The sequence below is a fragment of the Nicotiana tabacum genome, chromosome 9 (assembly GCF_000715075.1).
Source record: "Nicotiana tabacum cultivar K326 chromosome 9, ASM71507v2, whole genome shotgun sequence".
NCBI classification, from domain to species: domain Eukaryota; kingdom Viridiplantae; phylum Streptophyta; class Magnoliopsida; order Solanales; family Solanaceae; genus Nicotiana; species Nicotiana tabacum.
In genome coordinates, this window is record NC_134088.1 from 81072153 (window position 1) to 81097787 (window position 25635).

Below are 25635 nucleotides of genomic sequence, written 5' to 3' on the forward strand. Positions count from 1 at the left end.
AGCCGCTTCAAGGAAAATTTTGTAAGGCCAGTTCTGTACACACTTATGAAACAAGGCGGTGTCCATAGCTGAAACGAACACAACAATGAGAACCAAAGACGGTTAATGGTTGATTGTGTGACTTATGGTTGTCTAAGTATACAACAAAGTTCGACGGTTCAAAGATATCAAATCTACCGATTGACCGAGTATATCAGACATAAGTTCACTACGAAAAGTTCAAAGGGAAACCTACTTATCGAGATACGATTAATCCTTGTTTGCGAATCACACAGCTTTTCATACATATTTCTGTGATATAGCCATTCCCCATTCTTGTGGGGGAATGTTGGATTTTTTAAGCTATTTTAGCTTAAAATAGGGTGAATGGGAGAAATGGCAGGAAAATGAAATATTTGAGTTTTCCTCCTTGACAAAGGGACATTGTCCCATATTGGAGGAGGAAAAGACTTTTGATGGGTATATATATAATTGCTCTTCTTCTAGCTCTTAAAGAGTTAAGAAGAAGGCAAGCCTCGCGCCGTCGTCGTCGCTCGACTTGGCTTCGGCTTCGATCAATTGATTGATTAATATTTTGAACCAAATTTATTTGTTAATAGTAAATATTAACGTAATATTATTAAATTAATATTAAATCCAAATTATCTCCTTTGCCCGTCCGTTTTGTGTAACGAAAAACTAATTTCTCTGCCCGTCCGTTTTTCGTAACGGAAAAGTAATTCCCTCTGCGTTTGAATTCCCGTTTTAATTTGCATAAATGGCCATTTACGTTATGGAAACACTGGGGTTTGAAGTGCTGATACACTAGTGTGTAATTCGTTCTATCTTGGGAGGAAATAATCCACAACCTCGAGTATTAGGAGAGGATTAAGTTTCTTAAGAAAACACTGTAAATTTAGGAGGCTCGGATTAAATTCTATTTATTTTACATTTCTGTTTATATGTTATTATATCTTCTCCAAAATTATTTAACAAATACAGTTTAGTAACAAATGCAAAGAAAGAAAAACTCGTACCCAAAAGTGTGATTTGATCCACGTACTTCGACCCCTGCTATTCTTCTCGGGACAAAGCAGTACTGAACAAAATGTATCTAGAGGACAATTTCACAAAGAAATGGTCTGAATCAAAGTTCCTACTGCATACTTAAAGCACTTCCTACCAAATTAGTCCTCTCCTTTAACCAATCTTTTACAAAAGCTTAAGGTATAGCCAAATCAAAGTGGTGTAAACAAATACTACATAGTCTGTATTGCTGTTTACTCACACTTGATAGATCGATAGATGTGACGAACAAAGAGCAAGGATGAGCGGAAACCAACAGTTCCTAACATGAGGAAGAAACCATAGCAGATGCAAGCCATGTATCCAAAGAAAAATGAGATTTGCATGAATCCAGACATGTCGGATCTCGCGTAGTAGTAGTAGTAGTACAAGCAATAGCCATAGATAAAGATGCTAGTTGATCCACCACAGAGAAATGACCTGCACCATACCAAGAAAGCTTAATATATGAAATTAGATCTAAACAATGATTCACAGAGTTAAATAAGTGAAATGAACTTCATTTGGTCGTAACTCTGGAAAGCAGTAAAGGGTGACAGATTCATTTCTTTAGATTAGGATTAGCAATAGGCTAAAATATTGCACTTCTGTACATGGATTTTGATGGCTGTTGATCTTATTACCAAATTCCAAATTCCAATGAACAAAAATTTAAATCAATACAAACCAAAGGGAAAGAGCCACGATCATATACATCAGGATTATTAAATTATAGAGACATTTGCATAGCAAGTAGTCAGCAAAAACTTTTAATTAGCTATATTGAATTTTTCTTACAAGATACAAGAGAAGGAATAAAAGACAGGTGCAAGGTGCATCAGAAAAACTGAGAAAACTAGCAATCAAGAAAGTAACATGGAACGATTATAAGCCAAACCAAGAATATGAAATGTAAACGAAAAGAAAGAAGCTTCGAACCTCCACCACCATTTATGATCTTCTGCAGCAAGTTGGAAATAAGTCAATGCAACAGTGATGAAAGCGGTCACTATAAGCAGAAGAATGAAGACTATAAACAATATGGTGTAGATGGTGTAGATTTTTTGACCCCATACACTTTCAAATATGTAATAGAGTTCAATGTAGATGGCACTAAATGGTAAAAATCCCGCCATTGCCATCTGAGGGACAGTACCACGGTACCATGCGAGTAATGGGATTTCTCTTGGATATTTTGTGGTGCGGCATGGAGCTTGGAAACCAGTTCTGCTATTCTTGCCAGCAATTCCTCCCAATACAAGCAGTGGCGATGTCATGAATATCCACATAAGTACTATTACCATAATTGTGCCAAATGGTAGAGCAGCAGTTGAACTATAGCTAACTGCAACAGAATTGAGGAAGCAGAACATTAGCGCTAAAGGCCCACAGAAGAGACTCCCGGTCAAGACCAAATTCCTTACCTGTTAAGGCAAGAGTATTTACAAATATTAGCTAATCAATATTTGACTTACAACTCAATAAGACCACTTAGTTCCAGTGAAATGGCGACACCTATAGCTACAATGAGACAATAAGTTAATCTATCTTTTTTGTAAGTTCTTGAATGAAAAGATTATTTGAGATAAAAACTGATTTACTTAGTTGCAGCGGAATGGAGACAATGCCTTAGAAACTATGGGAATGTTACAGCACTTACCCAGTTAGTTCCTTCATGCTGGCAATAGAAAGAGGTAGCTGTGTATCCGGTGACGCCAGAAGTGAGTGCATATATAACCAGAAGGGCAGTGAATAGAGCTCCTCTATTGTAGGGATAAAACACCCCTACAAGTGCCAGAAGGAATACAAAAACTGTCCTGTATAATAATGAAAACACAATGTTTCTCTAAGATTCAAAAACATAATGCTACAGTTTCTTGTATTAGACATTAATTTTGGGAGGATACTGACAGAGTAAAGAGCTGAGTGCCACAACCAAGTGCTGCAGCAAACAATGACTTGTGTTTTGGGAACCTAAAGACATCACCATGTATGTACTTCCATCCCGTCTCCTCGTGATCATTAACTGCTTCTTCATCATGTGCATACCTTTTGATGCATGACCAATTAAATGAGTTACTTCTAGAGAAAATCAGCTAGATTCTTTTCTTCTTCTTCTTTTTCAAATGGAGTGACAACTTTCTTAAAAGCCACTTACTTGATAAAGTCATTCTTAAGTACTCGCATAAGAATCGTGGCAAGGAAACCAGTTAAGAGGAGGACTATGACACAAGAATTTATGATGGAAAACCAGTGGATCTCCAAGTGATGTGGTAGAGAAGTCTGCAAGAATTTATCCATCCGATTCTCAAATAGAATATCTGTTTGCTTCCATTTCGCAGTGTATGTAAACTCAGCATCGACTTCCTTATCTTCTGTTAGGTCCAAAACAGAATGTGGATCCGTTCTTGCTGTGATCTCAATAACATGATCCTTGTTATAATGGATATCGAAATGTATATGTTTGTACAGGAAGTACTTATAATCTTTTGGATCTTCTGTTTCTTCTCTATTCTCAACTCTTCCAATAAGACCCCATATGGGCAAGTCATCATAGTACATTTCGAAGTAATAGTCTTTATCAACTGCTTTTCGAAACTGAGCTACTTCTTCCTTTGTTAGCTTCTTCCTACAAAGAATTTCAGAGTCTTTCTCTACTAAGAAATCGAGCACATAAGGACCACTTATGAGCCGATCCCCATTTAAGACTTCACCTAGAGCTTCTTTCTTCTCTTCCAATTTCACTTTATCTGCATATTCAGTACATAAATATTAACAATAAGCTACAGACTTTTAATTCCTTGGCATACCTGCGTAACATGCTACTCGAACTTAAGTAACATAGGTTTAATGTTTTTAAACATACCTTTATCAAACTTTGAATGTGTATCTTTTGCTTAGAAGAACAAGATTGGAACTATAGCCTAACCCCCAACCTTTCTCCCAAACTAAAAAAACTAAAGACAAAATAGGCAAATACAGAAGGAAAAAGAAACAGAAAAATTCTATATTTTAAAAGAAAGAAATGCACAAAAAGGATTTGCAGAACTAGTGCAGCTTTCTGTTTTTACTTGACAAATCAAATCACCTTTTAGACATTGCTTTACTCAGATTTTACATGATTGACAAATCAATTAGCCTAGTCTGAAACTTAAATCAGTTAAATGTTTAAATTCAGTTGAGCCTATATTCATGATTAATATCTAGTCTTCCATTTTTTCTAAATTTTCCCTTCTCTCCCTTTTCAGTAGTATCTTATTAAGCCAAATTATATCTCATGAATAAATTAGTAAGTCAGCAAGAAGAGAACAGGCAATAAATACAATGCGTCAAAAGTGTAGAATGAACCTGGTATACAAAATGGTAGATCATAATATCGGTAGGATTCACTGTAAAACAAGAAAACAACAAGGAACGTAACTATGAGTAAATTATAGAAACCATCAAGAACAACTACAAACCTAGTGTAATCTCACATGTGGGGTCTGGAGAGGGTGATGTGTACGCAGACCTTATCCTTAACTTGTGAATATAGAGAGGTGTTTTCGATAGACCCTCGGTCAAGGAACAGTGAAATAAAGTAACAAAATTATAGGAGACTATGACTCTTCACAATTCTCTACGCGGTGTTCCGAATTGGTGATTATCTTGTTTCGATCATCAAGTGCCCTTACTAAATATTTAAAGTGAAATTGGAAAATGATAAATTTATGTTCAATAATCTAATCTACACTAACTACACAAACAAAAAGAGAGATAAAAAAGAACTCAACAACACAAATAAGAGGAAATAAAATGTGTGAATATGAGTATATATATGTACCTGGGATTGTGGAAAGGACCAACCTTATTAGCATAAAGAGGGACTGGATCTCCCCGTTTATAGCGATGATCATCAGAGGCATCTTGGCTGATAAAGAGGCGGTAAACTACGAAAAGGCTGACCATGCAAATGGAAACAATAGCACGCACTTTCTTCATATATCCAGAAAACAATTATTAAGAAGAAGATGAAGAATTTTGTGCGTTATTGATGGAGAAAGGAAGAGGGAAGGAAGTGAAGAAGAGAAACTAGAGATCTACGTGTGCATGATGGTTTAGTCGACTCGTGATCAGATCTCCACGCTCTATTATGTAATACTGTCTTGAAAATGCAACACTTCGTAGACAACACGTGTGGTAATGGGTACAAACAATGAGGCATAACGTACAAGATACTTTTACTTGTAAAAGTTTTGAACTGATATGAGCATACCCATAAAACTAAGGCTAATTAGTGTCAACTACTTCAATTGAATTATAGATCTATTTTTAGCTAAATTTGTATAAGTCCTAAGAGATTGTAGATTTTTCGAGATAACTTACTTCCATGTTATTTTAGGATATGTCATTTTCTACTTTTTAACACCTTTGACAATCATATTATGGTTTCCTACCTATGGACAATGCACTTTAATGGCTATCTAAGACATGATTCAGCCAATCGTTTCAAGCAATATTCTTTTATCATCTATATGTGTCGCTTACTTTTTAATTCTAATATTTTCAATTCGAATCTTGCATGTTTATACATCCATCTTAACTTCTTGTGATATTCATTATTGTTGGGAATAAATTCCCTACGGAAATAATATTCACAGTAATAAAAGCGGAATAATAGCGTAGCATCGAGATACAGTAATTAATAAGAATAAAAGAGTGACAACGACACCAAAATTTTTATGTGAAAAATCCTTTTGAATAAGGGAAAAACCATGGCCCTGAGAGGAGCAACTGATATCACTATAGCAAGAAATTTTACACTTTATAGGTCCGAGTAAAATACTCCAAAGACCACTATAACACTCAAAAGAAATAACCCTTTTTTGACATTCTCACCTCACTACAATATCACACACTCTCTATTTTTCTCACAGACTATTTTCTTATATCCTGTCTGTGAAACCTCACTCTTTCTTTCTCTCTTTGTTGGTGTATTTTATAATGAGAGCAAGACACCTATTTATAGTGTTTAGGATTGCTTCATTGATGTCATCAATGATCTCATGAGTTTGGCAAGAGTCAAATATTCAATGTGAAACCAAAGAAATATTTGCCATAAAAGCTTCCTTAATATTCTTTTAGTTGCCTTGACATTTCAAAGTCAAAAGGAAGATGTCTTCCTTATACATGGGATGGACCCATCAAATCACCCCCTCCAGTCTCATGCACCTAAAGGAGGTAACTCCAATTTTTCATATAGAGTTCATGCCGACAAGTTCTTTGCATAGCTCGAACTTGTCTCTTGGTACCACCTTGGTCAGCATATCCGAAGGATTCTCACTTATATGGATTTTTTTGACCTGTATAGATCCATCATCTATTCTTTCTCGAATCCAGTGATATCTCATGTCGATATGCTTAGTTCTTGCGTGATACATGGTGCTTTTGCTCAGGTCTATTGCACTTTGACTGTCACAATAGACGACATACTCCTTTTGATGCAATCCAAGCTCTTGAATGAACCGTTTCAGCCAAACCATCTCCTTCCCAGCTTCAGTAGCGGCAATATACTCAACTTCTGTTGTAGAGAGTGCAACACACTTCTACAACTTCGATTGCCATGATATAGCTCCCCCTGAAAAAGTGAACAGGTATCATGTAGTAGATTTACAATTATCAAGATCACCTGCCATATCAGCATCCGTGTAAGCATGAGGGCTAATGAACTGCGTTCACGTGGAGATTTCCATGTTCGTATAGGGTTAAATTCTGGGGCAGCAAAGTTGTACTTCGCGATCGCGAGGCTATTTCCACGATCGCGATTAAGGAATCACTGGGCAGTATTAAACATTTCAAAAATGAGCGTTTGGCCATTTTTATCAAAACTTGAGTTTGGGAGCTCGAATTTGGACGAGATTTTGGGGGATTTTTTTAGAGACATCGATTGGGTAATGATTCTACACTTGATTTTGGTATCACACTGGTCAGCATATTCGAAGGATTCTCACTTGTATGGATTTTTTTGACCTATATAGATCCATCTTCTATTTTTTCTCGAATCCAGTGATTTCTCATGTCGATATGCATCGTCCTTGCATTGTACATGGTGCTTTTCCTCAGGTCTATTGCACTTTGACTGTCACAATAGACGACATACTCCTTTTGATGCAATCCAAGCTCTTGAAGGAACTGTTTCAGCCAAACCATCTCCTTCCCAGCTTCAGTAGCGGTAATATACTCAACTTCAGTTGTAGAGAGTGCAACACACTTTTACAACTTTGACTGCCATGATATAGCTCCCCCTGAAAAAGTGAACAGGTATCCTGTAGTAGATTTATGATTATCAAGATCACCTGCCATATCAGCATCCGCGTATCCCCTCAAGAGTGGATCAGATCCTCCAAAACACAAGCAATCTCCTACAGTACCTCTTAGGTACCTGAGTATCCACTTGACTGCTTCCCAATATTCTTTTCTAGGATTTTCAAGGAATCTGTTAACAACACCAACTGCATGAGCAATATCAGGTCTGGTGCATACATTACATACATCAAGCTTCCGACTGCTGAAGAATAAGGAACTCTAGCCATGTTCCCTTTCTCATCCACTATTGTAGAACACATCTTCTTACTCAACTTTAGATGACTAGCAAGAGGTGTGCTGACTGCTTAGCATTCTTCATGTTGAAGCATTCTAGTACAGGTTCAATGTTTTTCTCCTTAGACAGCCACAACTTTCTGCTTGTTCGCTCTCGAACTATCTTCATACCCAAAATTTGTTGTGATGGGCCCAAATCCTTCATATCAAATGACTTGGACTGATCTCCCTTCAACTTTGCGATCAGCCCCTTGTCTTTTCCTACAATTAACATGTCATCCACATACAACAACAATATAATAAAGTTAATTTCAGAAAAAATTTTGAAGTATACACATGGATCACAATATGCCTTTGTGTAAGTTTGACTTTTCGTGAATGAGTCAAACTTCTTGTACCACTGCCTTGGTGCCTGCTTCAACCCATAAAGACTCTTATTCAGTTTGCACACCATGTGTTTCCTTTCATCTACTTCAAATCTTTCTAGATACTCCATATATGTCTCCTCTTCCAAATCTCCATGAAGAAATGCAGTTTTCACATCCAACTGCTCCACTTCAAGATCTAGGCTAGCTGCTAAGCTTAAGATTGTTCAAATAAAAGTCATTTTGACAACAGGTGAGAAAATTTTGTCAAAATCAATACCTTTTTTCTATTCGAAGCCTTTAACCACCAATCGAGCTTTGTATCTGACCAGCTTGCCATTTCCATCTTTCTTGAGTTTAAAGACCCACTTACATTTGAGTGGTCTTTTACCCTTTGAAAGTTCAACCAGCTTGTACGTGCCATTTTTCTACAAAGGTTCCATCTCCTCTTGCATGACTTTCATCCACTGGTTCTTTTCTGAATGAGACAACACCTCTTTAAGACTTTCTAGCTCCCATTCATCACTGATGAGGACATACTCTGTGGAAGGATACTTGCATGACTCTACCCTTGGCTTCTCTGAGCTCCTCAGAGGTTGAGGTTGTTCTTATTCCTGAGTGGGGTACTCCACTTGTTCGACATCATCATCAAGTTGCTCCCTCTGCTCGGCAACCTCGCCTGTCCTACTTTATGAACTTGTGGGATTGTTAGAAGTAGAAGGAATAGTAACAAGGTTAGGAATTATACCATTATTAGCCTTTTCTAGCATATCATCAGCAGTTCCAACTTCACTTTCTCGGAAGACTACATCTCTGCTTCTGATGACCTTCTTCTTTACAGGATCCCACAATCTGTATCTGAACTTTTCATCTCCATATTCTATGAATATACAGGGAACAGATTTATCATCCATCCTTGTTCTCTGCTCCTTAGGTACATGTGCAAAATCTCTGCAACCGAACACCTTCAGATGCGAGTAGGACACCTCCTTGTTTGTCCAAACTCTCTCCGGGATGTCAAACGCCAGCGGAACTGATGGACTCCTATTGATCAGGTAATATGATGTCTGAACTGCTTCAGCCCAGAATGACTTAGGTAGTTTAGCCATTCTAAGCATGCTTCTCACCTTCTCCACAATGGTACGGTTCATCCTTTCGGCTACACCATTATGTTGTGGAGTTTCAGGAACTGTCTTTTCATGTCTGATCCCATGGCTCGAATAGTACTCTTCAAATTCCTTTGAAGTGTACTCACCTCCATTGTCACTTCGGAGACGCTTTAGTTTTTGTCCTGTCTCCCTTTCCACCATAGCATGAAACTTCTGGAAAACTTGAAATACCTGATCTTTGGCTTTCAAAATATAAACCCATCATTTTCGTGAAGCATCATCAATAAAAGTAACAAAATATTTGTTACCGCCCATCGATTCAATTTCCATTGGACCACAAATATCAGAATATACCAAATCAAGTATATTCAATTTTCTTTCAGATGGTGTCTGAAATGAGACTCTATGTTGCTTACCAAATAAATAATAGTCACAAAGTTTTACCGTTGTACCTTTGGCATAAGAAATGAGTGATTTCTTGGCAAGAATCTATAATCCCTTCTCGCTCATGTGACCCATTCTTTTGTGCCACAAATCTGCAGAAATCTCATCTTGTGCCGCGTTCAATTCACCTTGGCATATTTCTGCATTTGTCATGTACAATGTACCACGAGCAACTCCCTTTGCAATCACCAATGATCCCTTGGTGAGTCTCCACTTTTGATTTGCAAAATAGTTCTCGTATCCATCCCGGTCTAAAGTAATTCTCGAGATCAAGTTCATCCGCAAATCAGGTACATGTCGCACGTCTTTTAGAACCAATGTGCATCCGACATTTGTCTTGATACAAATGTCACCGATCCCCGCAATCTTTGAGTAACTTGTGTTACCCATTCTCACAGTTTCGAAATCACCTGCTACATATCTGCAAAAAATATCTCTTACCGGTGTGGCATGGTAATATGTTGTTGTATCAACCACCCATTCCGAATCTGGACCTGATAAGTGCATGCATTCCTCTTCCTCATTTATAAAGAGGACAACATTATCATTATTTTGTACCATGGCGGTTGTGTTGTCGTCATTCTTCTGTCCACTCGTTTCACCTTTACCCTTCCTTGGATTTGGTCAATCTCTTTTGAAGTGACCTGGTTGATCACAATTATAGCAATTTCTGGCTTTTGGTTTGGATCGGTTCTTAGACTTCCCACGAGCTCTGGATCTACCATAGTCTCTCAAACTCCTTTGAAAACTCCTGCCTCTGCCTTCTGTGATGAGAGCATTACCTTGATTTTCAGGCTTCTTTCTTATCTTCTCATTGAGTAGAAGAGCCGATGTGACATCTTTCAACTCAATAGTACTCTTACCATGAAGGATGGTTGTTGCTAAATTATCGTATAAAGATGGTAACGAGTTCAATAGCAAGATGGCTTTGTCTTCTTCCTCGATTTTCACTCCGAGATTGGCGAGCTATGTGATTAGTCCATTAAACACATTTAAATGTGACAAAAAAATCTTACCTTCACCCATGTGTAGGGCGTATAGCTGCTTCTTCAGGTATAATTTATTTGTCAGCATTTTGGACATGTATAGGCTTTCCAACCTTGTCCAAATGTCACATACAGTGTTTTCATCAATGACATTATTTACCACATCATCTGATAAGTGCAACCTGATTGACACTAGCACCTCTTTCATCCAAGTCAGCCCAATCCTCACCTTTTATGGTATCAGGCTTTTTGGCATCAGCATCTAGTACTTTGTGTAAATCTTGTTGGATGAGCAGATCCCTCATCCTTCTTTGCCATGTTGAGAAACCGCTATCTCCGTTAAATTTTTCTACCTCGTATTTTACTCCGAACATTTTTATTTTCACCGAGTATAGTGCTACCGATAGTGAATAGTACTTTTGTGAACGAGCAGAATATGTACTCTGATATCAGTTGTTGGGAATAAATCCCCTACAAAAATAATATTCACAGTAATAAAAGCGGAATAATAACGTAGTACCGAGATACAGTAATTAACAAGAATAAAAAAAGTAATAACGACACCAAGATTTTTACGTAGAAACCCCTTTTGAATAAGGGAAAAACCATGGCCCTGAGAGTAGCAACCGATATCACTATAGCAAGGAATTTTACACTAGCAAGACACCTATTTATAGTGTTTAGGATTGCTTCATTGATGTCATCATTTATCTCATGAGTTTGGCAAAAGTCAAATATTCAATGTGAAATTAAAGAAATATTTGCCATAAAAGTTTTCTTACTATTTTTTTAGTTACTTTGACATTTCAAAGCACGAAGATGTCTTCCTTATACATGGGATGGACCCATCAATTATGTGGATATATTGGTCAATAAAGGCTCAATACTCACTCTCATATAATATAATATTAACAACCTTACAACCGTTCTATTGAACTTGCATTTGACTTTGGTAGGTATCTTCTTATCGCGTAATAGTACAACAGTACTCCAATAGCGCTTCTCCAATTTAGCTATCCTATTTTCACTCTATGTCTTACATGTAGACTTATCATACCATTCTTCTGTAGCACCGAGCCTAGATCATTTGAATTGTAGATTTGGACACAACAATTCCCTCTAATATCCTCAGTTTCACTCTTCTAATGGTGGTTATACTTGTCGTGCATATATATATATATATGTTATCTTACTTCTATTTGTCTTAAAATCCTTACTCTTTAAAGTTTCTCTCCATAAGCCAAAATTTCGTTGATAACTTTGCTAGTCCCGTCAACTTATTCATTATTATCGTCACCCAAATGGCATACATCATGGAACCTCATCATGTATAATGTCGCTAACTCATCCATAACTAAAAGTAAACAAATAGTATAGTCTCAATGCAAATCACTGGTGTAAACTCATAGTTATGGGGAAAAAAACATTGTATCTTCTATGCACCCATGTTCTCACACTTTCACGACTTATTCGTGCATATCCTTTCTGGCATTTCAATATTCATTATGGAATTCCTCTCTTCTTCAAAAGCCACCAGAAGACTTTCTTGGCGCTCTGCCATACATTTTCTCTCTGTCTATCAGTCAATGAATATTGATCACGGCCAACTCTAGTTCTAAAAAGAAAAAGTGGTCGATGCAAATATAATCCGGTCTAAAAGTCCAGAGTCGAATCCCACAGAGAACTAAGGTTTCGCTATAATTGTTAAGTATCACTAAGAAGACAAGTTCGAATAATTTTTAAGTTATAAATATAAAGATTCTTATGTTAAACTAATTAACTAACAAATTAAAGTAGTGAATTAACAACTAGAGATACGAGGGGAGAAAAGATTAAGGAGGTCTAGAGTTATAATTTTTTCAATTGTTGGAATCCTTCCCGCTATGTCTTGTATAATTTCGCCTAAGTATTCTCTACCGATTGTGAGTACTTTGGGTGTCGTAGCTCTCTCTCGAGCAACTACCACAATTTACTAGACGTATTCTCTCGAACTACGCTAGCTGGCACTAATTCACTGCTCACTACGATCGCACCAAGGTTTCGTTATCTCTAATCCCGCCTTTAAACCCTCAGTATTGATCTCTCACATACGTTAGGAGTGATGTTGTTCAACAACTACCTAAATGCATACTCTCTCTCGAAAAATATACACACTAAATAGGCACAGTCAATTGATGGTCATTCAATCAATAATAATAAACACATAGTTGAACAAGTAGAGAAATCCAACGACTCAATTATATAAAAACATAATAAGAATTCATCCTACAAAAGGTTCCATCAAAACCCTAGATAAAAAATTAGCTATTTATAATAGTATGCAAAAGTACAATACTAGAATTCCTAACCAATAATGAAAATAGGAAGAAGAAAGTGAAAAACTCGTAGAAGAATTCTTCGCCTTGCTCCTAGCGTGTTCTTGCCTCCTTAAGTCGAATCCTCTCTCCAAAAACGTCTTCTTTAGGTCGAATTTGCTCTAAATATGTCCTCCCCTTCTCTTAGACATGTTTAGGGAGTATTTATAGGGTAGGATTGAAGTCCTTGAGTCCAAATCCGGGTTGGAGACTTTTAACCCACGGCTTTCAATTATTGGACTATAGACCTCGCGAAGCGAGGCTTATAGCGCGGTCAAACTGGCTATAGACCTCGCGAGGCCCGGTCTGTAGCGCGGTCAAGATGGCTATAGACCTCGTGAAACTTGGTCTGTAGCGTGGTCAAGCTGGCTATAGACCTCGCGAAGCCTGGTCTGTAGCACGGTTTGGGTACTTCGCATTTTTGTGCACTTTTATTGCATTTTCGTCCTCTTTTTGTGCAACCTTCACTCGTCTTTGTCTTCCGATGCTCGTACACATAAAATAACATAATTTAGCTCAAACGTCACACAATTAACCACTAAACTAACAACATGTAAGGCAAGTAATTTACTAAAGTATAGAATTTTGGCCTAACATCACCACCCCACACTTAAACGTTGCTCGTCCTCGAGTCAACCACCAATTCCTAGAGCACCTTATTTTTGTTTTGCACATCCGAAGCGCACCATACCTATGACTATGGTTGATAGCAACAATTAAATTTTAGCATATGCCTTCAACACACACTTCCCTTTACTCCATGTCATACTTCAAAAATTTATTCAACAACAAGACAACATGCTTATAGCAATGCTAACCTCACAAACCAACTCAATATCACAATGCATTCATGGCTTGAACACTTAGCATCATAGAGAAATCTAATAACGTCACTTATCCCTTTGCGAAATTATGTGCCCTCACAACAAGAACAAGAGAGTAAGATGAATCCACACATTCGAATGAAATGCTCAAATATATTTTAAGGACTCAGATAAATCAAAAAAATTCCTCACTCTCACAAAGAAGTCACAAGCATGCACAAAGTACCATAAGTTTTCCCATTATGTAAACCTTCACTAATGTAGGCTTGCTCAATCTAAAATCAATTAGGACTTTTTCATGGTTGTAATGTGGGCTAAGAGACGGTAGGATAAATTTAGGAATAGTGATTAACCCTCCTAAGCACTTTAACACATCACAAACTTAACTTTAAGCGCATTTTTCTTCAACACAACTTCACTTTTACAAACAATATCACCCCTAGAAATATTTTCTCTGTCTTTAAGCACTACTTTAATTCATACCCACTAGCAAAAACAAGATATTCTTATTTTCTTTTGCTACATATTTTTTCTTCTTTGCAACAATACTTTTTTTCTTTTTTTTTTCTTTTCTATCATTCCTGATAGTGGTGTATTCCTTACAATACAAGTGCATATTTTTTTCTTTTATTGATTCCACTCAAAAGCCATCCAAGTTCCCTCCTTACTTCTTTTAGCGCTCATTTTACAATTAAAGTATTTTAAGAGGTAAAATGATCAAAACAATAATAATTAAGAACAAAGGGATATAGGCTTGTAACGTGGTTGTCAAATAAAGGTTTATAGGCTCAAAAGATTTGACTAGGGATAATTTTTATTTGTGTAAGCATTAAGCTCAAACAAATCAAAGAAAGCCTAAAATTATTTTTTAAACCGAGCAAAACCTAAAATTTTGCTTCAACTCACATGCCGGGCAAGTTCTAGACTCTAATGCAATAACACGGACTATACAATTTTTTATCACACATGGCACATGATTCACTAAGTACGGTTCCATTCATATTCTCAAACAATTATAAGTATTTACGGAGCCACAAAATATTATTAAGTATTAAGCACAAAGTGAACACAAGCCAAGAAAATGAGACATAGGCGTCTTATAGACATGCTATCTAACTCAATAAGGCCTCATAAGCAATTTCAAACTATAGGGAAGGCAATACATATGCTAGAACCTAAATATGCTACTATCAAACAAGTAAAAGACGCCTAGAAATCTCATCTTCCTTCTTTTTTTTCCTAAATCTTATTCTACTCTAAAAATAAAAAACTATGACCTAGTTCAAACTACATCCCATGGAAAAGAACCGAGGCACAAAGAAAAACCACAGAGGATTATTACTACCTACAAAAATAAAAGAAAATTTTTTGGATTTTTCTATTTTTTTAATTTTTTTTGTGTTTTTGGTTAGACTTTAAACCCTCAAGAAAACTGTCTAATAGATCAATCGTCGGGAAAAGTTTAATTTTTTCTATTTTTCTATAAAAAATTATTCAATTAAACTAACACAACTAAAATAGCATAGAAAGTCACCTAGACAATCTCCTCACCCCACACTTAAAATTGTGCATTGTCTCCGTTGCACACCATAACTAGTAAGAGGGTAAAAGAAACTCCTTGGAAGGCCAAAAGGCCAAAGCACTAACAGCTCATGGGGTACTCAAACTTCTCCCGGGTATTTTTCTTTGTACGGGCACCTTACACTTAGTTTCAACCATCTGGTTTGTTGTTGCATCCTTCCAATAGCTTTGCTTTCCATGCTCCTAGAAAATCAAAAATCGACACTACAAAAATAATACAAATAAAAAATAAAAAAAATTAAAAATAAAAGAAAGAAGTAAAGTTGGGTTGCCTTTCAACAAGCGTCTGATTTAACGTCGCGGCACGACATGGATTATTATTATTTTTCCTCCACTTCGAGCTTATGAATTGAACACCAAGTTTTGCTTCAAGCTTATGATTATGCTCCTGGGGTGGTGGAACGAATCTAACTGGCCCAAGAAAATAATATAGTATTCTGTATTTCTTGGCCTTTAGATGAGGTGTGTAATCCCGACTTTCTGGCAAGAAGAATTCCAGAATGTAGGCACCTTGTTCCTCATTCCTTGGCTCCTCAAGTGGCTCGGATGACTCTATTTCTATATCATCATCCAAACACAATGTGAAAAAAATGCTTGGAGTGTGGATCAATGCGCTCAACTATATGAACTTTACGAGTGTCAACATCCTCAACACCAATGACACTAGAGTCAACTAAATATGTATCCTCAATGTTCTTGGTTGACTCTAGTATCTCTTCTACAACATCGGCATCCTCAAATTCTAGTTTGATTGATTGTTGGTGTTATACTATGGACCCTTCTATTGGCACCTCAATTTCTGTCTCTAATGCATACTGCTCCTGGCTACTATTCATAATATTATCTTGTTAAGCATTTAAAGCCTCAACCAATTGCCTCACGTGTGCCTCCAGGTTAAGAATAGTTTCCTCTTGCCTTTGGATAGTATCCCATTGCCTTTGGTTAGTATCCCCTAGCCTTTATATTTGCAATTGTTTCTCATTACTTCGTTCCATTAAGCACTTTAACATATCTTTGATCTCTTTCAGGTCATCATTCCTGGGTTCTTTGTTCCTATTAACTTCACCAGAAAAAGAAGAACCATCAAAGTAAGGGGTTGGGGGAAGATAAGAAATATAAGCATAACCATGAAAGTGACCATATTGACCACCATACATATCACACACATTCCACACATAAGATTGAGTTGGTGCACATAACTCACTCGCGGGAATATTTGGATAATTTTTTCACATGTGATTTCCTTCACAATATGTATGAGGATCAACAGTAGAATTACCAATACCTAAACTCCCATAATTTTAAGATGTCATGTTTATCAAATGAACAAGTAAAACAAAAATAAAAAATAAAAATCAAATACAAAATAAATAAAAGTTCAAACTTGAAACCTAGCAATATGTACATCTACAGCTACACCGTTATTCCTCGGTAATGGCGCCAAAATTTGATCACGCACAACTCTAGTCCTAAAAAGAATAAGCGGTCACTGCAAATATAATCCGGTCTAAAAGTTCGGAGTCGAATCCCACAGAGAACTAAGACTTCGCTATAATTATTAAGTATCACTAAGAAGACAAGTTCGAATAATTCCTAAGTTATAAATATAAAGATTCTTATGTTAAACTAATTAACTAACAAATTAAAATAGTGAATTAACAACTAGAGATACGAGGAGAGAAAAGATTAAGGAGGTCTAGAGTTATGATTTTTCCAATTGTCGGAATTCTTCCCGCTATATCTTGTATAATTTTGCCTAAGTATTCTCTACAGATCGTGAGTACTTTGGGTGTCATAGCTCTCTCTCGAGCAACTACCATAATTTACTAGACGTATTCTCTCGAGCTACACTAGCTGGCACTAATTCACCGCTCATTACGATCGCACCAAGGTTTCGTTATCTCTAATCACGCCTTTAAACCCTCTGTATTGATCACTCACATATGTTAGGAGTGATGTTGTTCAACAACTACCTAAATGCGTACTCTCTATCGAGAAATATACACACTAAATAGGCACAGTCAATTGATGGCCATTCAATCAATAGCAATAAACACGTAGTTGAACAAGTAGAGAAATCTAACAACTCAATTATATAAAAACGTAATAAGAATTCATCCTACAAAGGGTTCCATCAAAACCCTAGATAACAAATTAGCTATCCATAATAGTATGCAAAAGTACAATACTAGAATTCATAACCAATAATGGAAATAGGAAGAAGGAAGTGAAAAACTCGTAGAAGAATTCTTCGCCTTGCTCCTAGCGTGTTCTTGCCTCCTTAAGTCGAATCCTCTCTCCAAAAACGTCTTCTTTAGGTCTGAATTTGCTCTAAAAACGTCCTCCCCTTCTCTTAGACATGTTTAGGGAGTATTTATAGGTTAGGGTTGAAGTCCTTGAGTCCAAATCTGGGTTGGAGACTTTTAACCCACGACATTTAATTGCCGGGCTATAGACCTCGCTAAGCCAGGCGTATAGCGCGGTCAACCTGGCTATAGACCTCGCGAGGCCCGGTCTGTAGCGCGGTCAACCTGGCTATAGACCTCGCGAAGCCTGGTCTGTAGTGCGGTCAAGCTGGCTATAAACATCGCGAAGCCTGGTCTGTAGCACGGTTTGGGTACTTGGCATTTTTGTGCATTTTTCTTGCATTTTCGTCCTCTTTTTATGCAACATTCACTCGTCTTTGTATTCCGGTGCTCCTACACGTAAAACAACATAATTTAGCTCAAACGTCGCACAATTAACCACTAAACTAACAACATGTAAGGCGAGTAATGTACTAGAAGTATAACATTTTGGCCTAACATCAAATATCATGTGTAGACCCTTTTATTTCCTCTCCCTGTAAATCTTCATCAATCTTTTTAGCAAGAGTATATATGGCCATTACTGTAGATCTACAAAGCTTAGTTTTATAAAAAAAGAAAAATAATCTCGGCCAAAAAATTATATCCATTCTTCCTAATCTTTCGTCTAAGCAGGGCCCTAAATGACACTGTAACATCCACTGAAGGATTCAAGTTAAAATGACAATGAATTTCATCCACCCATGCTTGAACACATATCCACATTATTATTACAGTATAAGATTTTAAGTTCTATGCACCAATTATGTAAAAGATATTTACACGATCGAATCACTTAAACGGTAATTGAACTTAACTTTATTTAGTAACATCAACTGATAACCTATAATAAAGAGCAAATGACCTGATATAATAAGTTAAATTACACTAGTCGCGTCGAGATTTATATATATATCTTAAATCCATAATATAAGACATCATTCTCATTAGATTAGTTATCCTATCAGAATGCATCACATCATCTCCAACATGATCAAATTTGGCGTGTAAGTTTGTTATTTACACACACCAATAAGAACGAAGTACTATCACATATACTATTCAAGTTATAGGAAGAATCACTCTTTTACTCTATTATCACTTGTTAGTGGTCCTGTGCCTTTATTCTTATCTTTGATTTCCGTTAGAAGTGGCAATTTATGTCTTTAATTTGTAACCGTGCACCAAATTGGGTGAATGGCGACTAAACAATAAATGAATCAAAAATTGGTATGCTGTGTTAAAATAAGCAACCCAATGGACGGGCTTTTTTTTAACTCATTTGTTTACCTTTCATTTTGACCTGATGGTGACATTTTTAAAGAGAATATTAAGCTTTTGACAGATGCAGGAGATGCTTATAGCATGTTTGGCCCTCGCTCTGACTCACACTATTATTGATGTAAAAAATAATTACACAAACCGTCCACGTATATTATAATTATAAGTAGTTCTCTGTAACATTAATCAGTAACATGATTCAAAAAGTGATGACTAACTTTGCAATCAGAAATTAAACTATTATAAAAAGCTTGTCAGTACAATATAACTTAAATTCAAGTGAGTATTATTCGACAATCTTAACTTGGATACCTTGTTTCCTTTTTAATTACATCAGAGACTTGCATTCATTGCGAACAGGTTCATACGGCTAGCATTTCAGAGATCTTCAGAGGTTGTATTTACAAAACATGTAACATCACAAATTCACATAAAATACAAATTTTAGCGCCATATAATACAATGTTTTGCGCTACTGTACTTTCGAAATAAACTACAAATTTACACGATTTCCACCAATAACAAGTAGAGATTATCTAGCAGTAGCAGAGGCAGCACCTTCTTTAAAGAGGATATTTGCAAGATTTGGCCGAAGCCAGGCCGACTTGCCACCAATTTCACCATCTTGAGTACGACCATCACCGGAGGTCTGGCAATTCTTTGGGTCCTTCAGCTTAGATTTAATACATTTTCCTACAGATACACCAAGCTTTACTGCTGTAAATAGGCTAAATGCAACAGAAAGTGGTCGAATAGCCCAGTGAAAATCCTCAAGATGCTGATACTTTTCGATAATGCTAGGACATGTATCAAAAGACACTTGAATCACCTCATCTGGATTAGCCAAGAAAGTATTAGGTTCACCACCAAACATCATCCGTCCTGGAAATTGAACAACAAGACAACCATTTGGAAGTATCTGTAATATTCTCCCGGTAGCCCATCTCCCTCCCCTTTTCTGAGGCCATTCGAACCGGGGAGTTTCAACATTTGATTTCAACTGCACAAACTGTCCCAAAAAATATGGGACCACCTTTTGGACTTCAGAAGAATGTCCTGTCCATAAAGTTTCTAAGCCTAAAAAAGCAACACTTGCATTTCCATCACGCTGCACAGAGTGCAGGACGCCCAAAGAAGAGTGCTGCTTAGTTTCATTGACCAAGCACACCCAATCCCCAGCTGCCAAACCACATGTAACCCTCTCTATGGTTGATGTATTTACCCTCAGAGGGCTCGGCAAATTAGGGACTCGCACCAGCACAAATCCATCTCGATCAGTATCTTTCTCAAGACCAACAACATTTCCTTCCAACACAGCCAACTCTTGAGACTTTCCAGAGTTCAACAATTTTCTCGAGCGAATAGTATCTCCCACTTGAAGAAGATCTTTTGAAAGGTACCATGTGGTAAAGCCACTGGTTTTGGTTTTGTCAACAGACAGAGTCCCTCCTATGTCGCTCCACTCTCCTTCACTATAAACAGCATTCTGCGAGCTGCCAATCGAGGAGCAATTAGATTTCTGTGAACTTTACATTACCGTACAAAGAAAACATATTCATCTATTCTTCCACTAGTCATTGTGTTAGGCATCAATAATCAAGTCGAAATAAGATAGAAGAGAAATATTTGAACTTAAACTTTTTGTTTTCTAATATGAAAAATGTAAAAATCAGATGTAAGCAGGTGAGGGATAGGTGGAGAACAGCACTGATTGGCTAAAGCTAACGAAGTAGTAAAATTTAAAGGATTATGACACTCAATAGGCATCTAAGATTGCAATCTAAAGAGAAAGGATTATGACACTCAATAGGCATCTAAGACTGCAAACTAAGGAATACGGCAGCTGGGGGAGAAACAAGAAGGGGGAGGGAGGTGGTGGAGAGAGAGACCTTTCAAATGTTTGCAAAATGTCCACCATCAGAGGTCGATTGCGGAGATCATACTCAAAACAACCATTGAGAACATTCTCAATGGCAGTGGGGAGGCCACTAGGAAGTTGTGGCTTTTCTTGGTTTATCACCACTGAACGATATATATCTTGGACTGATTTACCAAACCAGGGCTGAACACCACTCAACATCTCAATAATGCTGCATCCAAATCCCCAAGCATCAGTCTCGCAAGATATTGGGCCTCTAACCTCAGGTTCCCACTGTTCCGGAGCCATGTAGTTTGGAGTTCCAAGCCTTAATGCTAGATCTGAATCAGGTGGTTGAACTCCAAGAAGAAGATACGGAATCCCAAAGTCTCCAAGGAACACTTCGTCATGTTCATTCAGAAGAAAATTAGTTGGCTTAAGGTTCAGAACCAAGACATTCATTGAATGCAACTCTTGTATTCCTTTAGCCAATTCAATACCATATCTGTAAGCAATTGGCACTCTGTATTAGCAAGAGCCATGTTTCATAATGAAAAAAATTTACCTTCCTAATAAATGTTCAAGTCAACGACCTGAGAACATCAAGTAACTGAAGCTTCCCTCCTTTCAGCCGAGCTATTTTGTCACCAACTGACCCCTCATAGGATCTCATAGCTATACAGATCTATCCACCGAAACAATATTAAGAGAGTTAAGACAATAAACCAATTCTAAGGTCCAATATAGACCTAACAGAAATGATGCAGATAGACTTTCACCTTTCCAGATATTACAGAGATACCATGCAACCAGCAAACACCTTGGAGTTGTTTAGATTTCAAATTTACCCATAACTCCTCAAACTTACTTAAGAAGGCCTTTACTTGATCCTCATTTATAGGATGTAACATCTTTATAGCTACTTCATGATTCTCATCGTAATCAGTAGCTGACTGATGATGAGTGGCTGACCAAACATCACCAAAGTATCCACGCCCAATCCTGTGTCTAAGTTTGATTGATGCAGGATCAATACAAGGACCAGATGGGGTAGTCGCAGCAACAACAGTTCTAAGATGATCAGGATCTCCGTCATAAAGCTCATAATCGAAAGAGGTTGCCAAAGGAGATACTTTGACATCTTTAGCCATTTTCTCCAGCTAAGAAGGTAAAGACAAAAAACAGAAAAAGTGCATGAGATCAAAAACCACAACTTGGACTGCATGTTATAGAAACTTCCACCAGTACACAACATCAGATTTGTCATAACTGAACTATTAATTCCTCAAGCAACATTTCTAAGACAATGGGAATCGAGAATTTTTTGAAGGAAGAATAGTTTACCCTATGATGCTCTTCAAAAATGCAGTGAAGTTCTATAATTCAACATAGATTTAGGATCCTGGTATGTTTAATATTGACTCATCTAAGCTTATCAGTATAGCAGGGATGTCAAAAAGAATCTTGATGTGACTAGAAAGCTTCTGTAATAACGCTTTTACAGATGACTTCAGTGGTGAAATAGTCAACAAACAATAGTATCAATTTAAGAATAGACTTAGGCTCTATAGATGTAATCAAGAGCTATTTTCGCTGACTCTCCAAAATGACGCCGCACCCGTGTCGGATCCTCCAAAAATGCACTACTTTTGGAGGATCCGATACACACCCGGCAACATTTTCGGAGAGTCCGAGCAACATAGATTAAGAGAGCTAATAGTGGCAAATTTCTTCCATAAAACATATGTAACTGCAAAGTTCTAAGTTCAGCATGCCCATCGTCTTTAGATGCTCCTGTCATAACTTCCCTGAGGACAAGTTATATAAAGATTTTGGAGGTCAAATCCCAAAAGTTTTTCTAGTCACTCTTTCACTGATACAATGGAAGCCATGCACTCTAATCTAATTTGTGGGTCCAGATAAAACTAATATCCTAAAAACCTGCTTTTTTATTTAACCCCATAATTGTAGTTTAGGTATTTGTATAACTGGTTCAGGTTTTTGACAAAGTAGTTGGATTATCAAAGTACTTGTTCATGCTTGCCACCATAAAGGCATAAAGTACTAAAAAACAATGCACACAGAGAAGGAAAATAAAATCAGGTTACCTTAAAGGTATGCTTTAGGAAATTTCTTTAAATTCCCATCGTAAATTGTTGCCTAGCAACTAAATAGACATGTAAATGCAAACAGTATAAAATTGGAGGCCTCTCAAGTACCTGTGTAGATGCAATCAACACATTACGCAGCTAAACAGGCCTAGTCACCAAATCTATAAACCAAAAAGTATGCTATTCCATGAATCATTGAAGCAAACTCAAAGTCGCCATCATGTGGGGTTTTTTGATACGACACGAGACACCTATGTGATTTATTGTAGGGATCCTACAGAGATAAGCAGAACCTCCATTGAAAAGCGAAAAAGAAGAAATTATTTTTTGCTAAGGTACGATTTTAACGAACAATAATTCCGTGTGTAAGTTAAGATTTTATTAATACTCAGTATCAAGAAGAAAAGAACAGTTGAGCTAGACGAGGGATAACAGTTGAACAACCAAACATGTCCACTTTCAAAACCGTGCCCATCTAAAAAGTGTGTAGACTCTCAAAGTGCTATAAAACAACCAAAACTTAAACCAAACTATGTTTTCCTGAAATTTTATTCTAACCCTCTCGCTTAATCGAGAAATGTTCTCTCTCAAATGGAAATTAAGAAATGCAGCAAAGTTTTTTAAGCTCTTCTGCTAGCTAAAGTGTGTCAATATAAGGTAGACCATCCAAAACCAAAATTTCTTACTGCCCTCCTCACTCTCTACTCCAATTTTCCAAATGCACCAAACAGGGGCAGAGTTTAAATCTTCTCCGATTTCTGTCCCCCCTCCCCCACCACACACACCCCCAAACACAAAATTCTAAAGTCAAGCGCTATCCGCTAAGGACAGGAAGAAATCTTGACAGCTATATGCCTTAAACAAGCATAAGCCCAAGACATATTGCTCCCCAAAAGACATCCTTCTCCACATAAAGCTACCATTTAAGTATACTGATGAAAATAAAACTGGTTCTTACTTGATGATTTGAAGACCAACCTTATAAGAGGTGGATGTACTAGGCTACGTCTCACCTGTTGATGACAAAACAGATTATGATTTTAAGAACTATTTAATTTATGCGTGAAAACTAATCAACGACACAAAGTAGCGGATAGCTGAAAACCAAAACATGTAGAAGATTGCTAGGATAGCATATGGAATGATGGGGAAAATTATTAGTGCTTGTACTTCTCCAATAACCTTAGCAGCTTCTCTATTCAATATTTGACTAGTAGAATAACAACTTTCACAATCTCATGATTTCATGTCAATCAGTGAGTATTAAGGGGATTAGAAAATCAAAAGTCAAACTACCTAGCATAAAGGAATGGCAAATTCAGCAAATCATACATAAACCTATAAACCTGTGCATAGAAATAATAATTAATGTTTGTTTAAAGTTAACTTTTTAATCGGGAATTGAAAAATCAAGAATCAAAACTACCCAGTAAAGAAAATCGGCAATATTAGCAAATTATCAAGAACATGTGTGCAGACATGCTAAATTACTGGGGAAAAAATGCTTACTTGAAGTGCTAAGTTAAGAGAAACTAGTAACCACGGACAACTCTAGCTTGTAGAAACGTGAAAGAGCAGAAGTGGCGCAGCCATAGACTTGGAGTACGAAGCAGAGGAAGGAGGTCAATAGTGGGAAAATGGAAGACGACACAGAGGAAGCAAACAAAGGAAAAGTAGCTGTGGAAGCATTTTTCACTTCTTTCTGCTGTTCGTCTGCCTGTCCTTTCACGACGTTAATCACGGTGCTAGATTTTTCTTGTCCCTTTCGTTAACTTTTCTTCCTTTTTTTTTTTTTTAAATTTTTGGCCAAATAGGTGTACGGTCCTTAAACTTCTACCGTTTCATTTTGACATTTTAACTTATCGTTTTTCCTATTAAATACTTTAATATTATATAAAGTGGATCTATTGAACGCTTTACTCATAACCAGTAAAAATAATAAGGTGTGTGTAATTCACACATGAATGACTTAGCAAAATGACAAATAAGAGGGAGACATATGGCATTTGGGCCCAAATAATCAAAAAGAAATTTTGAAGACAAAAAAGATTTATTTTATACATAAATTTCCCCAATAATTCCATCGCTTCTCCGCATTACCCCACCGATTCTATTGCCTCCCACCAATAGCCGCCATGAACACTATCTTCTCCGGTTAAACCGAGAAGCAAAATGATCATACTGTTAATCTCATATCCTAAAACTTCAACCTAAAAGAAACTTCCAAGCATTCAAACATGGCGTGTGAAGAATCCGAGATCCAATCTATTGAACGAATATCAAGAGGAAGAAGACAACAATTAAGGTAAAATTTCTCCAAAAAAACGCAAAGCTCGAGCCAAAAACGCCACCGTCAAGAGGCGATTGCAGCTGTCGTCACCACTGTTGTCTCGGGCTTCACGGTGCAGTTCATTTTGACTATCTCAGGTCATCTGCTCACAATTTAACTAATGAATTTCACGGTGCAGTTTATTTTTTTTCATTAAAATTAGTAAAATGGGCATTTAATCTGTAGTCGTCGATGCTGAATTTCACAGTGTTTTCATGGCGTGAAGGAGTTTTCTGGTAGGTGTGAGAAAATGATGGTGGGGATGGTGGCTCGGAGAAGAGGAGGAATAAGAATGTAAAACTATGCTTTTCTTAAATAAAACAAAAGAAAAAAATATATGATTTTAGTATTACTTCACGCGTCTAAAGAGAGGTGAGACACACTCTTTTTGCCACATCATCAGACGTGTTCAATAGGCATAATTT

At 37.0% G+C, this 25635-nt stretch overlaps 2 protein-coding genes across 4 annotated transcripts; both read right to left on the reverse strand.

Annotated features, from left to right (window-relative positions):
• Positions 1–1019: 1019 nt before the first annotated feature.
• On the reverse strand, positions 1020–5153 carry LOC107769194 (transmembrane 9 superfamily member 3-like). Its single transcript, XM_016588395.2, has 7 exons — positions 4868–5153; positions 4393–4433; positions 3203–3794; positions 2956–3093; positions 2705–2861; positions 1984–2468; positions 1020–1485 (listed from the first exon to the last, which is right to left on the reverse strand). Exons 1-7 carry the CDS (start codon positions 5023–5025, stop codon positions 1260–1262), a joined length of 1797 nt encoding a protein of 598 aa, XP_016443881.2. The 5' UTR covers positions 5026–5153; the 3' UTR covers positions 1020–1259.
• Positions 5154–19288: 14135 nt separating this feature from the next.
• On the reverse strand, positions 19289–24628 carry LOC107790777 (protein KINASE OF THE OUTER CHLOROPLAST MEMBRANE 1-like). 3 transcript variants are annotated; one of them, XM_075221771.1, is made up of 6 exons: positions 24391–24628; positions 23840–23894; positions 21550–21930; positions 21364–21455; positions 20802–21275; positions 19289–20405 (listed from the first exon to the last, which is right to left on the reverse strand). In XM_075221771.1, exons 3-6 carry the CDS (start codon positions 21919–21921, stop codon positions 19445–19447), a joined length of 1899 nt encoding a protein of 632 aa, XP_075077872.1. In that variant the 5' UTR covers positions 21922–21930; positions 23840–23894; positions 24391–24628; the 3' UTR covers positions 19289–19444. The 3 variants fall into 3 exon arrangements, with proteins under 3 accessions (XP_075077872.1, XP_075077873.1, XP_075077871.1); XM_075221772.1 differs by having other exon boundaries at positions 23860–23894; positions 24391–24547; XM_075221770.1 differs by lacking the exon at positions 23840–23894 and having other exon boundaries at positions 24391–24610.
• Positions 24629–25635: the final 1007 nt, after the last annotated feature.